The 20,648-nt window shown below is 41.9% G+C and overlaps 1 protein-coding gene across 2 annotated transcripts in view; it reads left to right on the top strand.

Moving 5' to 3' along the window:
* Nucleotides 1-20,648, top strand: part of RFX4 (regulatory factor X4) — a 161,201-nt gene that overhangs the window by 32,631 nt on the left and 107,922 nt on the right. For both annotated transcript variants that reach the window (XM_041756312.1, XM_041756311.1), the window contains exon 3: nucleotides 17,568-17,628. In XM_041756312.1, the coding sequence (XP_041612246.1) occupies nucleotides 17,568-17,628 (61 nt within the window). The remainder of the gene's footprint in view (nucleotides 1-17,567; nucleotides 17,629-20,648) is intronic.

Raw genomic sequence — 20,648 nt, 5'->3', positions numbered from 1 at the left:
TCTTTCATTAGATTTATTCCTAGGTAATCAATGTTTTTTAATGCTGTTGTAAGTAGCAGTATTTAAAATTTTTTCCTAATTGTTAGTTGCTAGCATATGAAAACACAGTTGATTTCTTAGATCATGACCATGTCCAACCACTTTGCTAAATTTGTTTTTTAATTATGAGTTTGCTTTTAAAAACACTTCCTGTGGACATAAGCATGTCACCTGAGAATAATGATAGTTTTCCATCTTCTTTTATAGTCTTTTTTTTTTTTTTTTTAAGTTTAGTAAATTGTGACTTTTATTATTATTTTTTTTTTTTAATTTTTCTTTATTTATGATAGTCACACAGAGAGAGAGGGAGAGAGGCAGAGACACAGGCAGAGGGAGAAGCAGGCTCCATGTACCCCGGGAGCCCGATGTGGGATTCGATCCTGGGTCCCCAGGATCGTGCCCTGGGCCAAAGGCAGGCGCCAAACCGCTGCGCCACCCAGGGATCCCTTTTATAGTCTTTATATTATTTTTCTGTGCTTTAGAGACCTTTGTGCAATGCTGAGTTGAAGAGGTGATAGTAGACATCCTGTCCTGTCCCTGACCTAAGGAGAAAAAGGATTTTGTGTTCCACCACTGAATATCATGCTTACTATGAATTTTGTTTGCAGGTATTCATGATCAAATCTCTAGTTTGCTGAGAGACTTTTCCTGAATGTGTGTTGACCTTTATTAAATGTGTTTTCTGCATCTGTTGAGATGATTGTATGTTTCTCTCCTTTATTCTAGTAATGTGGTGAATTACATGGATTAAATTTTGAAAGTTAAGCCAATCTTGCATTCTTGGCATAAGTGGCACTTGGCCAGAAGTATTATCTTTTTAATCTATTTCTGGGTTGGATTACTTGTTTCGTCTAGAATTTTGGTATCTATTATTTATAAGATTTTATTAGCTTCTGATTTTTCTTTCTTACAATGCCCTTCTCAGATTCTGGTGTCATACAGGCCTCCTAAAAAGAGGTGGGAAGTTTCTTCTTTCTCATTTCTTCTGAAGAGTTTGTGTAAGATTGGCATTACTTACTTCTTAAATGTTAAAAGAATTTAACATTTCCACTGGGTTTGACATTTTCTTTGAGGATTATTTTATTACTTGGTTTGTTAGCAATAATAGCAAACTGTTATTTTTAAGGGATTAATTTTGTCTAAAGTTTGAAATTTATTTATATAACATTGTTTAAACTTTCCTTTTCTTTTTCTCATCACACCCAGAATGATGTCTCCCTCTCATTTCTAATATTGACAATCTGTGTTTTCTGTTTTCCTAAATCACTTCTTCCAGAGTTTTTCAATTTTATTAGTCTTTTCAAAGATGCGACCTTTAGCCTTGTTTTTATCAACTGACATCTTTTCTCTATTTCATTTTCTCTGCTCCTCTTCTGTATCTTGCGTCCTTCCTTCTATCTTTGAGGTTAACTTTTTGTCTCTTTCTAGCTTTTGAGACAGTCTCTTAGATCATTGATTCTAACCTTTTCCATAATGGGCATTTAAGGTTACAAATTTTCCTCTAAGCACTGATTAAATGTATCCCATAATTTTTCTGATGTCCTACTTTCATTATCATTCACTTAAATGCATGTTCCAATTTCTATTGTGATTTCTCCTTTTTCTCCTGGTTTACTTGGAAATCCATTGCTTAGTTTTCTAAACATTTGGTTATTTTTGTTATTGGTTTCTATTATAATTCCATCTTGGTCAGAGAATGTATTCTGTACAACTTCAATATTTAAAATTGTCTAGACTTGCTTTTTGTCCTGACAGATGGTCTATTTTGGCAAATGCCCGTGTACACTTGTGAAGAATGTGTATTCGGCAGATATTGGATGAAGTCAGACAAAGTTGTCAATGGAATATCATTTTTCATCTTCCTATTTCCAACTTTTCTGAATTAAGGTTTTTAATATGTGTTTTTAAAAATCCAGTCTGATCATCTGTATCTTAAATTGTAATATTTACATCATTTGAATGTAATGCACTTAAATTAAATTAAATTACATTTTGGGGTTTAAAATCAACAAACTTACTTTAATTTTGATTTGTCCCATCTGTCTTTATTCCTTTATTCTTTCCCTTTTGCTTTTTTGGGAGAGATGATGCAGTTTAACAATTTTTCTTTGATGTTTTCCTCTGCTAACTTTAAAATGACATATTCTTTTCAGGTGGTCCTCTCATGTCCACCTCACATTACCCCTTCTCCCATTTCCAGCCCAGTCATGAACATGTTCACACTTTAGCCCCATTTACCTCTGTCCACCTTCTGTACTATTACCTTTGTGCATTTTACTTCTACGTGTTTATTATTGTTGTTTTAAACAGTCAATATTTCTTTATATTTATCCACATATTTACCTTTTACAGGGCTTTTGATTTATGTCAGCAAGTCTGTGTTTCTACCTGGGATCAGCTTTACTCCAATCCAAATAAACTCTTTTGGTATTTTGTGTAGCGCAGTGCTGTGTAGTATAGAGCATGAAAATCATTTTTATTTTACCTGTATTTTTTGAAGGACATTTTTGCTGGATCTAGGATCCTAGGTTGGTAAGTTTTTTCCTGCTTTCAATGCTTTAAAGTTGTCATTCCATTGTCTTCTGGTTTCTAAAAGGTAGTCATCAGACTTATTTTTACTCCTTTGAATGCAATGTGTCTTTTTGTCTCTGGCTGCCTTTAAGATTCTTTTCTTTGTGTTTAATTTTCAGCACTTTGACTGCAAAGTATATAGTTAAGGTTTTCTTATACCTTTTCTTCTTGAGGTTTACTGAATTTCTTGAATCTGTGGATTGTTTTTCATCAAATTGGTAAAATTCTTGACTATTGTGTCTTCAAATATTTTTTCTCCCCCATTTTCTCTTACCTGCTTCTGGGACTCCAGTTATGTGAATACTAGACCTTTTGACTGTACCTCCTGTGTTTCTTATGCTCTGCTCTGATTTGTCCATGTTTCTTTCTTTATACCTCAGTTTGGTGTTGTCTGTTGACTTCCCTTTCAGTTCTCAAATCTAATTTTCTGGGGATCCCTGGGTGGCTCAGTGGTTCAGCGCCTGCCTTTGGCCCAGGGCATGATCCTGAAGTCCCAGGATCGAGTCCCGCTTTGGGGTCCTGCATGGAGCCTGCTTCTCCCTCTGCCTGTGTCTCTGCCTCTCTCTCTCTCTCTCTCTCTCTCTCTGTGTGTGTGTATGTGTGTGTCTATCATGAATAAATAAATAAAATATTTTAAAAATTAAAAAAATCTAATTTTCTGCTATGTCCAGACTAATATTAAGCCTATACAAATGATCTAAATTTCGGACATTGTATTCTGTCTTCTACGGTAGATGTCCATTTGATTTTTCTTTTTTCCCCAAATCTCAGTTGATATTCCCCATTTTCATCTGGTTTGTCCATCATTTCCTCTATTTTGACCATCTTTTTCTCTGTCTTCTTAACCATATTGACCATGGTTTTGTTTCATGGCCTTTTGGCTAAGATCAAATGTAAAGTCCTGGTAACTATAACTTAACTATAATGTTTGAGTCATCTCTGGATTAATGTCTATGACCTGATTTTTTCTTTGGATTTCAGGGTTTTGGTCCTGTTTTTCAGGATGCCTTATAGTTTTTGATTTGATGCTGATATTAGGGATGTAAAGTTAGAGAGTCTTTGGGTGAATTATGTTAACTTCCTCTGAAGGGTGTTAAATTTTTTTCCAGCAGGCTGATTAGAGAACCAACAGGTCTCTTCAATCGTGTCAAGTCTTGGTGAAGTCTGATCTGTTTTAGTCTTGTCTGTGCTACTAGGATGCAGTTTTTACTCCTAACTCAGAGCCTTCCTGGGTCCACAGCTAAAAGCTCTGGGTGCTGACCAACTTCCTTTACCTGATCCGGCTTGAACTCCAACCTTTGATTCCCCCACTAATCAGTGGTTAGTTGATCAGTTCTTCAGACTCTAAGTTGATGTTTTCTCCTTGGGTTTTTGGTTTCTTACTCTCTGCACGAGTGAGTAAACTAAAGATTTGAGGGAAATTCTAACACAGGTGAGTATGTTTCCTTCTCTGTGACTCTTCTCTCTGGAACAGTGCTCCTTAGGTCTGAGTCACTTGTCATCTCCAACTCTGACTTCAGCTCAACCAACCACACTCTTTGCTTGGGTTCTGTTTCCCAGTGAGGCAGTTGAGAAGCATCCCCAGGGAAAATTTAGGGTGAAGTGGAGGGCACATCCTGTGCTTCCTTTCTCTCAAGGCCTGTGGCTCCTCTAGTCCTACCTGCATTGATTGCCCTCTGATGTCTTCAAATAGGTGTCCTAGCTTTTACAGTTGTTTCAGTGAACGTACTAATCCACTGCAAGCGATCTCACCGTGGGGAGACTAAGAGTCTGGTTATCACCGATGTTAGGGAAATTTAGACTTGAATTGGTAAAGTGACTTTCTAAGATTGCTCAGAGAGTCAGTGCCAGTGCCAGGTCTAGAGTGGGGGCTGCCTGACTCCTATCTGGATAAAAGAACAAAGAAGTGGCTGTCCACATGTTGTTTTTGTTTTTAAAACACAAAAGTTACATTTAAAAATATATCCCCTGGCTGTGAGTCAGTCATGTGTGTGTATTTTTGGAAAATCCAGGAAAAAATATATGAGGAAGAAAAATAATTGCCTCTAATCTTACCATCCAGAGGCAACCACTCCTGATACCCTTCTGGTCTTTCTTCTTCAGTATATATTGTTAAGAAAACTTATATATACATATATAAACATATAAACATATATATATATATATATGTTTATAGTGACAGGTATATATGGCTGTCATCTACTAAGCCACAAGTGCTCTAATTCCATGACCCCATTCAAATCTCACAGTGGTCTTAGGATGCCTCTTATAATGAGCCTCATCTTACATATTTGAACACTGAGGCTCGAAGGGGTTAAGTAATTCATGCAATGTATGTGGCTAGTAAGTGGTAGAGCTAAGATTTGAACCCTGGTCTGTCCATCTGCCTTTGAACATTAGTCATTTAGTCTTTGCAGACTAAAGACTTTTCTGTCTCTCAGAAGGCAGTACTTCAAAGACCTGCCATTGAGGATTTTATAACTTGTCCATAGGAATACCAAGACCAGAGCTAAGAGTGCTCATCACCCATTTTCAGTAGCTGATGAGCATACCAGTACTTGTCTGTGCCTTGTTATGTCTTCTGCTTAGAAGCTCCATGAGGACAGGAATGCTGTGGGGTTCTCTATTGTAATCCCAGGGCCTGGTACATAGAGGGGGCTCAGGAGGTGGTTGAAATTTTTTAAAATATGAGGAAGAACCCATCAGATTTAGTATTTTAAAAATGCTTTGGATTGTAAGGAGGCTGACAGTGGTTTAAACAATGTAGATATTTATTATCTTATTTAACTAAAAGATGGGAGGTAAGATTCCAGCTCAGCATCATCCAGGACTCAAACTCTATGTTTCTTTATAAGTCTTTCCAGATTGTTGGCTTTGTCCTCATGTTCATATCTCATGGTCACAAAATAGCTGCTTTAAATAATAGGCATCAGGTCCACATTTAAGACAGGTGGATGGAGAAAGGGGAAGTGCCAGTTAGCTTTCCTCTTATGTGTCTTACTCTTACCAGAAAACAACAAACTCTTTCCTAGGAGCTCCCAGTAGACTTTTTTTTTTTTTTAACAATGTTTGTGTTGAGAATGCTATCCTTTGTAGCTTGAAAGGAAGGATAGGTGACTGAATATTTGCCAAAATAATATTTAAAAAATGAATTACTCTTAATGGTTGCACAGCCTCAGGCCAGATCCAGCCCACCTCCTGTCTTATACAGCCCAGAGTCTAAGATGCTTTCATTTCTGTTTTATTTTTAATTGTTAAAGAGTAGAGGAAAAAAATGAAGACTATGTGACAGGCATCATCTATGGCCCCTGAAAGCCTAAAAATGTTACCATCTGGCTCTTTACAGAAAAAGTTTGCCAGCCCCTGGCTTGGACGAGTAAGGATTTTCCTCTAGGGCTGTCCCTTCATTGCCCTGAATAAATCTGGGTTTTACTAGCAAGCAGGAAAAAAATGAAAAATTGGCTATTTGAGTGGCTAGCAAAAGGGTCTCCTAGAGCTTATGTCTGAACCAGGCGAAGAAGGTAGAAATGCCTTCCCAGAGTGATGTGAGAGACATTAACATCCCACCTGCTGAGAAAGATTTCTCCCAGTGGCCTGAGTAATGGCTTGACATTAGCACCAGGGGTCCTGGTTAAGTGAAATGGAGTGGGATAATAATCCATTTATTATCTTAGAATTTAAAAACTGAGGCTCAGAAAAGTTATTTGCTCAAAATCATTACTCTTAGGTAATGCTAGAGTCATTAACTGCTACCCACGTCTTCTGATTTCTATGTAGTCCTCTTCCTATTATGCCATTTTTAGCAGCTCAGAAGACAGGGATTTAATTGAGCAACAAGAGTTTCAGTGAGCATGAGGATATGGGACCTGAGATATCTTAATGGAACGTAGTTGAGAAGAATAACCTGGATCAGTGAGGTCAAGCCTTAAATGCCTGATGAGAGAAGATCTGCACAGGAGTGGATGAGTTATTTACCATAATTCAGCTCTCATAAATGCCCATTTCCAATCTGAACAAATTGCATTTTCTCTCAAGCATTATTAGTGGGTTTTTACGTTTCTGATGACATACTCACCAACATAGAGGGAGACTTTGAATGTAAAGCATCGTCAGGTCAGGACTGTTTAGAGCATCGTGTCCAGTGAGATGAGCCAAGCAGCACGGATTGAGAAGAATTGTATGGGTGGAATAGAAGTTCCTGCAGAAGATTCCCTGAGCACTTACTACATACAGGACTATGTAGATAATCCCAAGTTATACAAGGAAGGAAAAAGCAGAGCGTCAGTATTAAATTAGAAACTGAAGTAAATATTATTCAGTATTCACTAATACATTGACTATCATAATAACATATTTATTCAATACTAAATACATTCAGCATCAGACAGTATGCTAGGCATGATCACAACTACAATTTCCTTTAATCCTTAGGGAGGGAGGTATTTCTACAGGCAGATGAGGAAACAGATTCAGAGGTTGTGGGACTTACTCAGTGTCATAGCAAGTAGGTGGCAGAGTTAAGACCCAAAATTAGCGTGGTCTGATTTTACAGCTTTCTCTCTTCCTACCACATGAATAGCCTGTTTTGTGGATCTGTGCTCTCCAGGAATTTTTAATCTAAAAGGGAAGCTCAGGCCCACTCTTGAATAATAATATGAGGCTGTATGTAATCGATTCCATTTGAATGAGTCAAGGTGTTCTATCTTGGCTCACCAAGTGTGCTTCTGGGCTCCAGCAAACTTCACTGGAAGCTTGTTGGAAATACTTGTTAGAATCTCAGACCTACTCCAGACCCACTGGAACATGCTTTGCATCTTAACACTACCCCCAGGTGATTAGAATGCATGTTAAAGTTGGGAAAAGTCACAGGTTGGAAGGTGACTAGGGAAGCATCTTGGAGGAGATGGCATTTGTGTTGGGCCTCAGAGAATCCATGTGGTCGGTCCCTTTAAGTGGTGATGGTTGAGGGCTTTTTTTTTTGTGGCAGAAAGCCACAAAAAAAGATTTTGAGCTTGGAGAGGTTGTTGACTTGAGAGAGGCTGAAAGATCGTGGGACACCAGGCTGGGGAGGTGAGTTTGGGCCATATTATTGAGGAACTTAAATTCTAAATACAGGGTTTGGAATCTGATAGCTAAGATGCCTCTGAGGGAGGAGGGTGGAGGAGTGACAAATCAAAGTGGCATTTTCAGAAGGTTAACATGGAGATTATTCCATGCAGATGGATTAAAGCCAGGACACTTTGGAGGCTTCCACCTAGTCCAGGCTCAAGGGGATGAGGCTAGTGCAGGGAAATGGATTAATGGGATGGAAAGGATTGGAGAGATGAGAATAGGTCCCCATGGCAGGAAGCCAGTGGGATTCCTTTGGGATTCCTGTTGGCCTCCTTGCAAAATAGAACAAGTTCAGTTCAATGTGACCCAGATGTACCCAAATCCCCTACCCTTCAGGTCACTATTCCCTCACCATCTAATTCAGTGACTCCAGCCTCTATCTTGTATACTACATGGAGTCCAGTGTCTGCCCTTTATTCGCAAGGGTTACTGACTGTGTGTGTTGGGGAGCAGGGTGGAGGTGTGGGAAGGGGCTCCTATTTCTCCAAAGACAGTCCACTGTGTGTCCTATTCCCTCCCCTCTTTGGAGGTTCCTTCCTGGCCATTCGGTCTTGCCTGCCTCACTCAACGTGCAGCCCTCACCAGCACATCATGACTGTTACCGACTGTCCGGTGGTGACGGAGGATTCATACAGCACAAGGCAGGGGAAAATTGGCATTAGTGGCATGGTGGCATACAATTGGGGTTGCAGCAGGTCACGGTTTCATGTAACTCATCACTATCCTATTAAAATCTCCTCACATTGCAGGGCTGTATGGTACCTCTCTCACCCCTCTCTGCTCACTTGGCATGTCAATTTATTATCTAGTTTGAGATCTTGTAACTTCCTAAGATGGCTTTTAAAGAAGGGGCAGTGTAACTAAACTTTATCATATTCCCACCGAGTTGTGGACAAAGCCCCCTGCCAATAGCAGAAAGGCATTCTGACAAGTCCCAGAGCAAGAGCAAGGGTACAGGCAGAGTGAGGAGTCCCGGGAGCTGGGGGGGGGGGGGGGGGGGGCGATGGCGTTCACAGGGAGTCCTCCCATGGTGACTTTTAACACTCTGATGGCCCTCATGGGGTGTCTGCTGCAGTGTTCATCCTAGCTGGGAAGCAAAGTGCAAGATTGCTGGCGGCTGATGAGGCCACGGTTTAAGACAACCCCCAGACTCCTCCCTTTCCTCAGCCAACCACTCTGGCATCACAGGCTCCCCTTCCTGTCCTCCTTCCTGTCTGTCTGTCCTCTCCTCCCGCTGTCACCTGTGCTTGGAGCACACTGCCAGGGCCCCTCTGTACTTCTGCTTAGTCCCTCCATGGGCTGTAACTACCTGAGGGCAGGGGAGCATGCTTAATTGTGTCACAGACTATAATAGGGCCTGGTACATAATGCGCGCAGAGTGTTTGTTACATAAATGGATGTTAGAACAGCAAAATACTGTAAAGTCACTCCAGGTTTTGAGTATTCATAATTTGTTTGCAGTTTCTGGCATTCCAGGACCACTTAACCCTACGAATATATACTTCCTTCAGATGCTCCCTCCCTAATAGAGGAGTTTTTAATTTGTCCACACTTAGAGTACTTCATATGTTCCAAAATTAAAATGTAAAATGCCTTAAAGGTATTCCTTGAGAAGCCTCGGTCCCACCCCTATCTTCCCACCCCTCTGCTCCCTAGAGGTGCATGCTTTTATTTGTTTATTGTGTATTCCTCCAATATTTTGTTTCTTTATGCAAATAAAAATTCCAACATATGTTCTTTTTTGGGGCACTTTTTAATATTTATTTATTTACTTATTTACTTATTTATTTATTTATTTATTTATTTAGATTTTCATTAGTGTATTTGGCAAATCTCACAAATAGCATGCATAATACATCAGTATATAGCTCTCATGTCTTAAATCCTAATATAGGTAATTTTTATTTTTTTGTATATTTTTTATTGGAGTTCGATTTACCAACATACAGTAGAACACCCAGTTTTTTTTTTAAAAGATTTTATTTTTAAGTAATCTCTATGAAACCCAACGTGGGGCCTGAACCCACAAGCCAGGGCCAAGAGTTGCATGCTCCAGCGACTGAGCCAGCCAGGCACCCCGTTTTTTTTGCCACTTTCTAACCTAGAAAAAGAGAGCAGCTCATATGCATTTTGCTGTGGCTTGCTTTTTTCACTTAATAAGAAACCCCAGGGTGTCCCGTATCATCAGTAAAAGCAGAGAGCATCCTCATTCTTTTCTTGTTTTTCATCTTTTTTTCCCCCAGTTGTGTAGCTTTCTGCTGTGAGGATGTATCGTAATTTAGTTCACCAGATGAGCGCCGGGTGTTCTGGATCTTTACCATTACAGACAAGCTGCAACGACTAACCTTGCGTTTGGTCATTCCTCGCGTGTCCACGTGTAGCTGTGGGCTCTGTTCCCAGACGTGGGACTGCGGGATAAAGGGCCTGTGGGATTTCAGGAGGTTCTGCCAATGACCTCCTCAGGGGGAGGCACCATTTCTCGTGCACCCCCCATGAGGTGGGAGGGGACCTGCTTCCTGAAGCTTCGCAGCAGAGTTGTGTGGTGGAGGTTTGGATTGTTGCCAATCGGATTGAGAAATGGTATTTTAGGGCAGTTTTCATTTTCACTAATTGAGATTAATCATCTCTTCACATCTCAAGGACATTTGTATTTTTTCCATCAACTGTGTGTCAGATGCTTTGCCTATTTTTTTCCTCTTGGTTCTTAGTCTTTTCCCTTCTGGTTTTATTGGTGCGCTCTGTGGTAGGGAGATGAGATAGTTGTCTGTGGCATGAGTGCAATTTTCCCAAGCACATTATTATCTTTCTACTTAAGGTCTAGGGTTTTTTTCATCCCCACATAGAAGTTTTGGATTTCTTATGTAAGAAAATTTACCAATATTTTCTTTTATGGCTTTTGGGTTTTGTATCAAAATTTTGTATCAAAAAGAAAGACTTTTTCTTGCTCCAGGGTTCTGAAGGAATTCACCCCGAGGAGTTAAAAGGAGGCAGGTGTGGGCCCCCTCAGAGCAGTGCTGCCAACATCACAGTCTTGTTTGGGACTTAGCCCTGTTCCCACGGGGAAAAGGGTTTACTGCCAGGGGCTGATGCCCACTGCCAAAGGCCTAGGTCCAGACACCCTGATCATCAGCTGGTGTCCTTCGTAGTGGCAGGGAAGGGGCTGGATAAAGGGAAATGAAATGTTTGGCAGCCCCATGTTTCCAACAGGTGAGGTCTGGCCAGGTGCAGTCAGGTTAGTGTAATGAAAGGAAATAGAATTAGAACTTTGAAGTGAAATTTGAGACTTACATAAACTTGAACCTTTCCTGGGACTTGAAAAGAAGTAATTAATTTAGAAACTTTCTCCCTCAATATTAAACTCTGCCACACTGGCTCCAGGCAGGAAATAGTCTAGAATGGGCTCCCAAATATCGTGAATTCAATCAGCAGATATTAGGCAGATAATATGTTCCCTAAGATGTTTAGTGCAGTATTAGAGGTTGCAAGAGAGTGAAGCTCATAATGTTTGGGTTCAGAAAGTTTCTTTTATTTATTTTTAAAGATTTTATTTATTAACTCATGAGACACACACAGAGAGAGAGGCAGAGACACAGGCAGAGGGAGAAGCAGGCTCCCTGCAGGGAGCCCGATGCGGGACTCGATCCCAGGACCCCGGGGTCATGCCCTGAGCTGCAGGCAGATGTTCAACCATGGAGCCAGCTGGGGGTTCCAGGAAGTTTCGATGTTAACTAGACTGGGCCTTCTGTCTCCACCACTAGCTGGTCGACCTCATACAGATTGCTTCCCACTTCTCTGAACCTCCATTTCTTTCTCTGTAAAGGGGGACAATATTAATAATCAGTCCTAAAATTGATTAAGCACTAAGTGTGCCTCAAGCCCTGTATTTGATGTTTCATGTACATTAAGCCATCGGCTGTCTTGGTCAGCTCTGAAAATTCAATTCAGAGAAGTAAAGAATGCCCTGCACATTATAAATCCTCAGCCAAGGTTCTCTGGGAGTATTATTATTTGTATGCTTATGAAATCAGATGGGTAGGCATAATTTCATTCATTCATTCATTCATTCATTCATTCATTCATTCTACAAATACTTCGGGGGCCCGGCCCGGGGTGGATACTGGAGCCACAGTGGCAAGGCAGTCTGTGCTCCACGGAGCTTACCAACTAGCAAGGCAGGCAGGCTGGCGGGCAGGCAGTGGCCACATCCCGTGAGGACTTTGCTAGGGGCCAGCCAGGGTGCGGGGAATGCCAGGAGGAGCAAAGAGCCCTGTCCCAGAGATCGGGCTTGCCAAACATGGCCTTCTGGACAGGATGGGGATCCAGGTGCGTTGCCCCTCCAGAAGAGTATTCTAGTACATACTATATTGTTACTATTACAGTAATAACTGTTATAACTGTCATGGTAATAGGGAATACTTAGGTAGCATGTATCTTGTGCCAGGAGTGGTTAATTCATCCTTACAATATGTGCCTGGTGTTTTTATCCCTGTTTTTTCAGAAAGGAAATTAAGGTACCCAAAGGTTGTTTGAGGTCACACAGCTGGCAAGTGCTGGAGCCTGGAAATTTGGCCTCTGAGTTTCTATTGAGAGGTGGATCCACAGAGGGGAACGGGGGTTCTCACCACGGGGAATTGGACTGAGGTTCCCACAGTGTGTTTGGAGGCCACAGAGGGAGAGCAGGACAGAGTGGCAGTGAGCAGCATCCTGCCGTCTGGTTTTAAGCAGACGGCTGCTTTCTGGCTCTGGTAGGATGAGCAGAGTGGGTGTTGAGAATGAATGGCCCCACCTGTGCCGTGAGTGCCTCCAGGAATCTTGCTGGCCTGAAATTATGGGGTGAATCTTATTTGGCTTGAGGCTTTTTTGCCTGTTAAAAAGAAAAAGCATTTGGCAGAACCAGTTCCTAAAGTTTCTATCAACCATGGTTATTTCCTTCTAAAAATGTGCTCTCCTGTCCCAGTCACCCAGATAGCCCCAGCCCCTCCTTCAGCTACCAAGGCTCAAGTCATATCCCACATTTGGTGCTGCTCTACAATCCTGGATTTGCCCTTACATTTTATTTGCTGATAATTTGACTCTGAACTTAAGAGAGCAGAGACCATGTCTGTCTGTCTTGCCCTTTCGCCTCTGGCACAGGGCTGAAATCTAGCAGACAATATTGGATGAATGAATGAGTAACCAGCACTTCCAGCGAATTGGGATTGACAGCTGTCAAATAGGGGAAGCCCGGCTGTGACACACACACCACCCCCTTTTGGGAGAAAGAAGCTGGACATTCAAACCCTGAGCACAGAGGCCCTAGTGGTCTAGAAAGGGGCCTGCAAAGGTGGAAGGCACTTCTCTGATGACTAAGCTGGTGGGCATAGCATTCTTGGGAGGAAAATGGTGAGGTGGCGTACAAAAACTGATGCATATGCCTGGCTTAAGTACTTGGCCAATAAGTGCTATTATTATTGTTATGGTATTCTTAATGTGTCTAGTTTTTAACATATATTTAATTTTCAACCCGTCCTTGTGACCTGAGTTACGAGTCCCATGTTTTAGGTGAAGGATCCTCAGACCTGGATGAGTTAAAGAACTGTTAAGAGTTCCATCCAGAGTTAGGGGTGAGGCCCTACCCTCAAAGCCATTTCTCTTTCCATTCACTGGTATCAGGAATGGGCCATGACAAAGTTTGGTTGGGGCAAAGCATCTGACACAGCAGAGACAGGTCTGACCCACATGGGAGGCGCTGCAATGGAATCCCACAACAGGGGGCTTTTCTGGCTGCAGCCCAGGGGGCCACTTGCCTTCTGCCCTGGGCCATGGGTGTTGTCTTCCCAGCCTTTGCTCACGCTGCTTCCCCCATGGAGCACCCCCTCCCTCTGAGTCTGACCTGTCCTTGTAAAGGCTAAGGAGACAGGCCACAAGCCAGGGTGCACTGTGGGGCCCTCACTTGTTTTAAGTTAGGGGTGTGTGTGTGTCCTTGGGTTGAAGGAGAACGTTGAAAACAGACTGGAGGTAAATAAGATAAAAACAGTAGTTGTCTGTGTTGAGAGGGGCTTAGATTTTCAGATTTCCATTTTCTCTAATGTTTTCCAAAGTTTAAGAAAATGAACGTGTGTTCAATTTTTCATTTTTCAATGTCTCCTCTTGCAAACAGAAAACAAAGTTATTTTCAGAACCCAGACTGTCTCTTCAAGGCACAGCTAAAATGCCCCCTCGTGTTTGGAGCTGTAGCGTCACCTGGCATGTGTTTGTCTTGCGGTGTCTCCATCCATGCATTTGTCTTTGCCCCCTTGGGTCTCTGAGCACCAGTGCAGCCTCCCTGGCCCGCCTCCCACAGTCACTGGGGTAGAGCAGAAGTGCTCCCGGGCCTCCTCGCCACCACAGCAGCCAAGGGTGGCCTTTGTCACCCAGAAACTGAGGTTTGGGACCTCATTTCACTAACTCCCCCACCAGCCCTTTCAAGGTAGGCGTGATCACTATCCTCAGTTTAAGAAATTGTCTGGAAACTTACACAGAATTATCAGATTGTCACAAGGGTCCCCTTTCCAGCTCCCTTCAACCACATGCAACAGAGACCCGGGGACGCAGCCACTGTACTCCTGGGAGGGTGGCAGGATCTTATGGGCCCCTGGGTCTTGGTCTGTTCCTCATCTTCTCCACCCTCTTTCCCCTTAGTCCCAACTTCCTTGCCATTTGGTTCCCATTGCTAGGACCCCCCAAGATTTTGCTCACTTACTGCTTCTTCCAGTAAGAAGACAGTGACAGGCTCTGCTTTTTCATGCAGGATCTGCCTTGCCCACCTGTGTCACAGCGTTTATCACTGCTTACTGAACGTGGTCTTTCTCTCCAGTGTTTGTCTTTCTCTTTCTCCAACCAGACTGCAGGACAGGAGTCCGATTTCTTTATTGCCCAGCTGGCATAAATTAGGTATTCAATGAATTTTGTTGAGTTAATTAATATAGTAATTTCAATGGCCCTGTAAAGTGACCATTTACAAATGAAGAAAAATGAGGGGTTTGCTTGGTCACAGCCAGGAAGTTTTGGCATTCATTCTAGAACATAGATCTTTTGATATCTAGTCCAGCTCGACTGAAATGCTGAAATTTAAAGAAACAAGGGGGAAAAGTCTGCCAGTTCTAGTGGGAGTAGAAATGTTCATTGTGGTCCAGTATAAGATAAGAAGGATATTTAGGTTGCATATATGCTTTTCCTTGTTTAAAAAAAAAAAAGCTCAATTTATCCTGTTTTTAAATGTAGACTTTTATTAATTTTCAATTATTGGCTTGGTATAATTCCTAGGAATTGGGTTGGGAGGTCAAGTGACTGGACATTGTAGATGGCTCTCAACATTACTGCCAACTTGCTTACCAAAAGCTTTGCACCAGTTAACCCTACCTTCAGAGAAGTATGTGACTGTCAGTTTTACCACTTACACACCAGGATTGGGGATTATCATTACTTAAAATTTTTGTTACTCTCAGAGATGTAAAGTTGTGCCTCATTATTATTTTCTTATTTCTTTGTGAACAACTGAGGTCAAGAATTGTTTTTTGTGTCTGTCTATATTCTTGTGAGATTCATGTATTCATGCTCCTTATTATGCTATTTATTTTTCAAAGATAGTTTGAAGACATTTGTGGAAGGCCGACTCAACTATTTAAGTGCTGAGTGGAAGGCTCTGGTAGGAGAAAACAGAGGGATGACTGAGATACCATCCGTCCCTGCCTTCTTAAGTAGGATTCTGAAGTTGGAGAGATGGATGTGGCTAAACTGTCCAACTGAGAGACTAGTAATTGGTTGTAGAAGAATGCCTGGCTGGGAGAATATCAGGGGAGGCTTCAAAGAGGTAGTGTCATTTATTCTAGGCTGGAAAGGCTGAGAAACATTTAGAAGGAACTCTAGGTTGACAAAGCATATGAACAGGTGTAAAGCCCATGATGTCCTAGGTCCCTAACTTTGTCCCTGAGAACATTTAGTGCCATGTTAGGATGGTTTTGGTGGCAGGGAAGAGAATATCCAATGAAAAAAGATGTTATCAACTAAGAAAATTTCATTATCTCACAAAACAGAGATGCAGCTGTTTTAGGGATCGGCTAATCAGGCACCACATGACACTCAGAACCCCCAGTCCTCCCCCTTCCCTCTCTACTACCTCAGTGTGGATTTCACCCGCTGGGTGCTCACTTCCTAGTTGAAAGCTCGGTGCCTCACTATGGTGTCTGCTCAGCCACGTTCAGACACAGGATAGGCCAGACCACCCCATCTGTTTGTTTGCTTGCTTTTGCATAAAACAAAGATACTTGTTTTTTCACAGTTTTGGAGGCCAGAAGTTCAAAATCAAGGCCTCCAATTCCTTTTATTAGGGAAAAATATCCCTGAAGCCTCCAGAGAGCTTCTCCTAAGTCAGATAGGTCAGCACCATGTCACCTGCTGCAACTACCCTATCAGTGGCTCGATGGGTAGATTTAAATTAACATTCACCTCTCTCTATGATTCGAGGGAGAATCCCCCTCCTTGAGCACATGGTGCCCTCTAAACTACAGTTCTGTTAATAAGGAAAAAGCTGAATATATACAGTCATTGCATAAGCAACAGCAGCATCTGCCATTGTACTTATCAATAGACACATTAATCAGAATTATAGCAAATATTTTCTGAACTCAACTTTATTAAGCTAATTTAAGAATTTCTTTTCATTAAGCATATTTCATTTTCTTCTACTTTCATTTTTGTTTTCCTTAAATCTTTTTTATGGATACAGATTCTTTTCCACATAAAATTTATGCCACGGATTTATTTTGCTGACCATTTTACATGTTCTTAATAAATTTCATTGATTACATTTGTAGGTTTTGACATCATTAATTTTCTTTTGAGACTGCTATCCACACCAGTCTTTTTGGGTCAAATTTTATGGATCAAGAAATTTTATGTTGACTATTTCTATCAATAATCTTTATTAGGAATTGGATGAGGCTAATTATATGTATTTCTTAGTTAATCCATGATTAAATTGTGAGCAGTTATTCTTAGATGCAAAGATCCATCCATTGTTCAGAGTGCTGTGTTTCAAAGTCCACAAACCAGAACCTTACAGTCCAAATCTGGCCTGATGCCTGTTTTCATAGGGGTTACGCTAAGAATGGTTTTTACAGATTAAATATTTGTAATATGTCCAATGGTAGAGAATATGAACTTTGAACCCCAGTTGAGAAAACTGTTGCTTCCTCCCCCAAAACAATTTCATTATTCTTATTAGTAGACCTATATTACAAAACTGGACTTAATTACTTACTATTATTATATTTTGAATTTTATCTATAAAAGCGTTGTGGAAATTTGCTTACTCTCTTATGATATAAATAGGACATGATATTTTTAATTTTGCCTCTTAGCCCCCAAACCTTAAAATATTTAGTATCTGGCCCAGGAAAAGTTGCCAGCCGCCTGCTCTGTGACAGCACTATCCTGATTCTTCTGGGCACTTACACTCCCCCTCCCTTACCCCACACGGTTCCATGGGGGTTACCTGGAGCAAATGGTGAGTTCTTAACATCAGAATCATAGTCAGGTGTCCAGCTGCAGTTGGAAAATAGTAAATTGGGTGAACACAGTCATATTGCTCAGTGTTAAAGAGAGACAGCTCTTCAACTCTAATGAATTATGTCAAATAAGAATGCAACATGCTCTACGAGTTTTCTGTACAAGTCAGTTTCCAAGCTTTTTCCTTATTCAAGCAATGTCGGAAGAGTCCAATTTTCATTGCTTTCAAAGCATCAGTATCTGAGAGAACTTTGGGACAGTTGAAAGGCCCTTTACTTTTCCTACTGAAGGTCTCTCCTTTTTCTTTCCTTTAACAGATGAGGAAAAAGAAAACAATAGAGCATCCAAGCCCCACTCCACTCCTGCTACTCTGCAATGGTAAGTTCATTTTCAGCAAGTCCTGTCTTGATGGGGCACTTGCCCAACTGTTGCTTCCTCCCGGTGGAGCAGGGTATCACCGGGAGGTTTGCCATTGCCATGAGAACTTGACATCCAATAGCCCACATGCAATCAATTTAATTTGCAGCTCTGTGTAAAATACTCAACTTAGATCCAGCCTGGAGATTTGGATTTTCATATTTATTGTATTTTGAGGTAGATTTTGTTTTCCATCCCCAAGACACTGGCAAGGACTGGATCCTACATGGATGTTATTAAGTGATTTAATGGAATCCATTGTTACAGTTAATAACATTGCAGCAAATTATAGAAACATAGGTCTTGTTCACCCCTCCCAAATGAGCCTTCAATGGATTAATGCTTAATCACAACTATACTACAATTATTTTAACATTAATAACATGAACAAGCATTGTCTACTTCTGTGGCTTTCTTTTTCATGTTTTGAATTCCTGCGCTTGGTGAAATATTTAATGGTTTGAGTGGTTGCTCTCATATTTGAGGTTTACAGGTAAATTCTCCTCTAAGAGCTTCTTCACTTAGAAATCATGTTGTGACTTTGAACACCAGAGCTGTCTATGCCTGAGATTCATCCCTCAAACATCCTGTCAGTTAGGGCTATTCTAGCAGCACAGAGCAGCAAACCTGAGGGGATTAAGGAAGGAAGGGGAGGGGAGGGGAGGAGGAGTAGAGAGAGGAAGGCATGGAGAACTATTATGTGCCAGACTCCATGCCAGGCACTTCCTATAGTGCCTCGTGCCTGGTCTCATTCTCATAATTCTCTGACATTGGCATTGTTATGCCCATTTCACAGATGAGAAAAATAAAGCTTAACCAGTTAAGTCATTGCCTGAATATACAGAAAGCCACACAATGGCACAGGCAGGAACCTGGCCGGGTCTCTTCAACTGCAAAGCCCCTGCTTTGGGAGAAAGGAAGAGAAGACTCAGGAAGGATGGAGAGGAGAGAACAAATGAGAAGAGGAAGCAGATGGGCTTTAATGAGCAAATCACATTAGATTCTCCTGACTAATCCACACACAGGTGGGAGGAAGACAGCACCAGGGGGAAAGCGATCAGGAGTGTAACTCAATCTCCTCTAACAAGGGTCTCAACAGTTGGCCTGCTTGGCTGCGAGGAGAGCAAGGGTTGTTTCCAACAGCTTGATTTCCAGATTTTGGCTTGTTTCCATCGTTTTGTCCCTATATTCTTTTTCTCATTGCATTTGCTGCTTTCTGCTTTCTTTAAAATTCTACTCTACTTCCCCGGTCAGGCCTCTGCCGGCACCGTTCCCCCCAGACTATGGCCACACAAATTCCCACAATGCCAGGGCATCTAACGAGGCAATCATACAAAGGGCTTTGGGCACGGGAGTTTCTAGAAATGCAAAGAATTGGCAGACACTTGGACTTTAACAACCTGAACACGTTGCACATTTCAGAATATAAAATGTGAAGGGGAGTAGAAGAAAATCACCTTATTCATGCCTATTTTTCTATGATTCTCAACATCCGCCTGACAGTGGTGAGGCAGTAGACAGTGCAGGTTCTTAAGTCAGACTGTCAAATTAACGCCCAGCTGTGCCATGCTCCAGCTGTGTAATCTTGGATGAGGTCCTCAACCTCTCTGTGCCTCAGTCTGTTCATCTGTAGAATGGGGAGAGCAGTAGTATCTAACTCCTGGTGGGGGGGGGGGTCATCAAGAGGAAACAAGTTCTTATGGGCAAAGTACTTGAAGCATCTGGCTTCACATTCTGCTAAGGATGACTCCCTAGGAAGGATTCAGACTCAGTAACCAACCTCCCAGCAGTGAGGAAGGATGCCTCATTCCTTGGATTTAACCTGACACACACCATAGCATCTGGGGCTCCCTCCAGGATGGGAGGCAGGCAAGGTTTGTTCAAGGAACCACAGGAGGCAGCTAGTGTGGAGCACAGAGGGTAAGAGGAGAGTTATAAAGATGAGGTGGGAGAGGGAGCCAAGGAGAGGATCTGTAAACAGGAGGGAAGAAAAAGGAGAACATTTCTCTCTCTCTCTTTTAAAGATGTTATTTGTTTATTTAGAGAGTGGGGGGAGGGGCAGAGGGAGAGGGTAAGAAAAACTCTCAAGCAGACTCCATGCTGTGCAAGGACCCCACCAGGGCTCAATCCCACAACCCCTCAGATCAAGATCTGAGCCAAAACCAAGAGTTGGGCACCCCACTGACTGAGCCACCCAGGATCCTTGACATTTCTCTCAAATAAGAACAGGGTTGGACGTCTGGTGACTCAGTTGGTTAGACATCTGCCTTTGGCTCAGGTCATGATCCAAGTCTTGGGATCAAGTCTGGCATCAGGCCCCCTGTTCCACGGGGAGTCTCCCTCTCCCTCTGCCCTTTCCCCCACTCATGTGCTCTCTCGTTCTCTCTCTCTCTTTCTCTCAAATAAATAAAATTAAAAAAAAAAAAAAAGAACAGAGTCATGCTTGAAACCATGGTGGAAGACACGTGACCTCCTATATAAAGTCGCACATGAGTAAAATTTTCAGAATGTAGTTTCAGTACAAATGCTTAGCCTCTCAAAAGGAACTGGATGCAGCCTCCATTTCACCAGGGAAAGTGACATCATTCAGACTGCGCTCCCTTTCTGCTCTGGCCGCCAGCGAGTTCAGAGCTAAAGTACATGTTCATGTACTTTTCCACCTCTTTCCTTTGTCTGATTTTCTTCTCTTTTTCTTTTTAAGATTTTATTTATTTATTCATGACAGACACAGAGAGAGAGAGGCAGAGACACAGGCAGAGGGAGAAGCAGGCCCCATGCAGGGAGCCCGATGTGGGACTCAATCCCAGGACTCCAGGATCAAGCCCTGGGCAGAAGGCAGGGGCTAAACCGCTGAGCCACCCAGGGATCCCTCTTTTCTTTTTTTTTGTTAGCTTTTTAGAAAAAGGCAAGATACAAATACATTCGATAAATACATATTTTGTTTTTATTTCATTTTATTTGTACAAGTGATGTTTCCTTGT

The sequence above is a fragment of the Vulpes lagopus genome, chromosome 5 (assembly GCF_018345385.1).
Source record: "Vulpes lagopus strain Blue_001 chromosome 5, ASM1834538v1, whole genome shotgun sequence".
Taxonomy (NCBI): domain Eukaryota; kingdom Metazoa; phylum Chordata; class Mammalia; order Carnivora; family Canidae; genus Vulpes; species Vulpes lagopus.
Note: the sequence above shows the minus strand (reverse complement) of the source record. Positions and strands in the feature narration are given on the sequence as shown.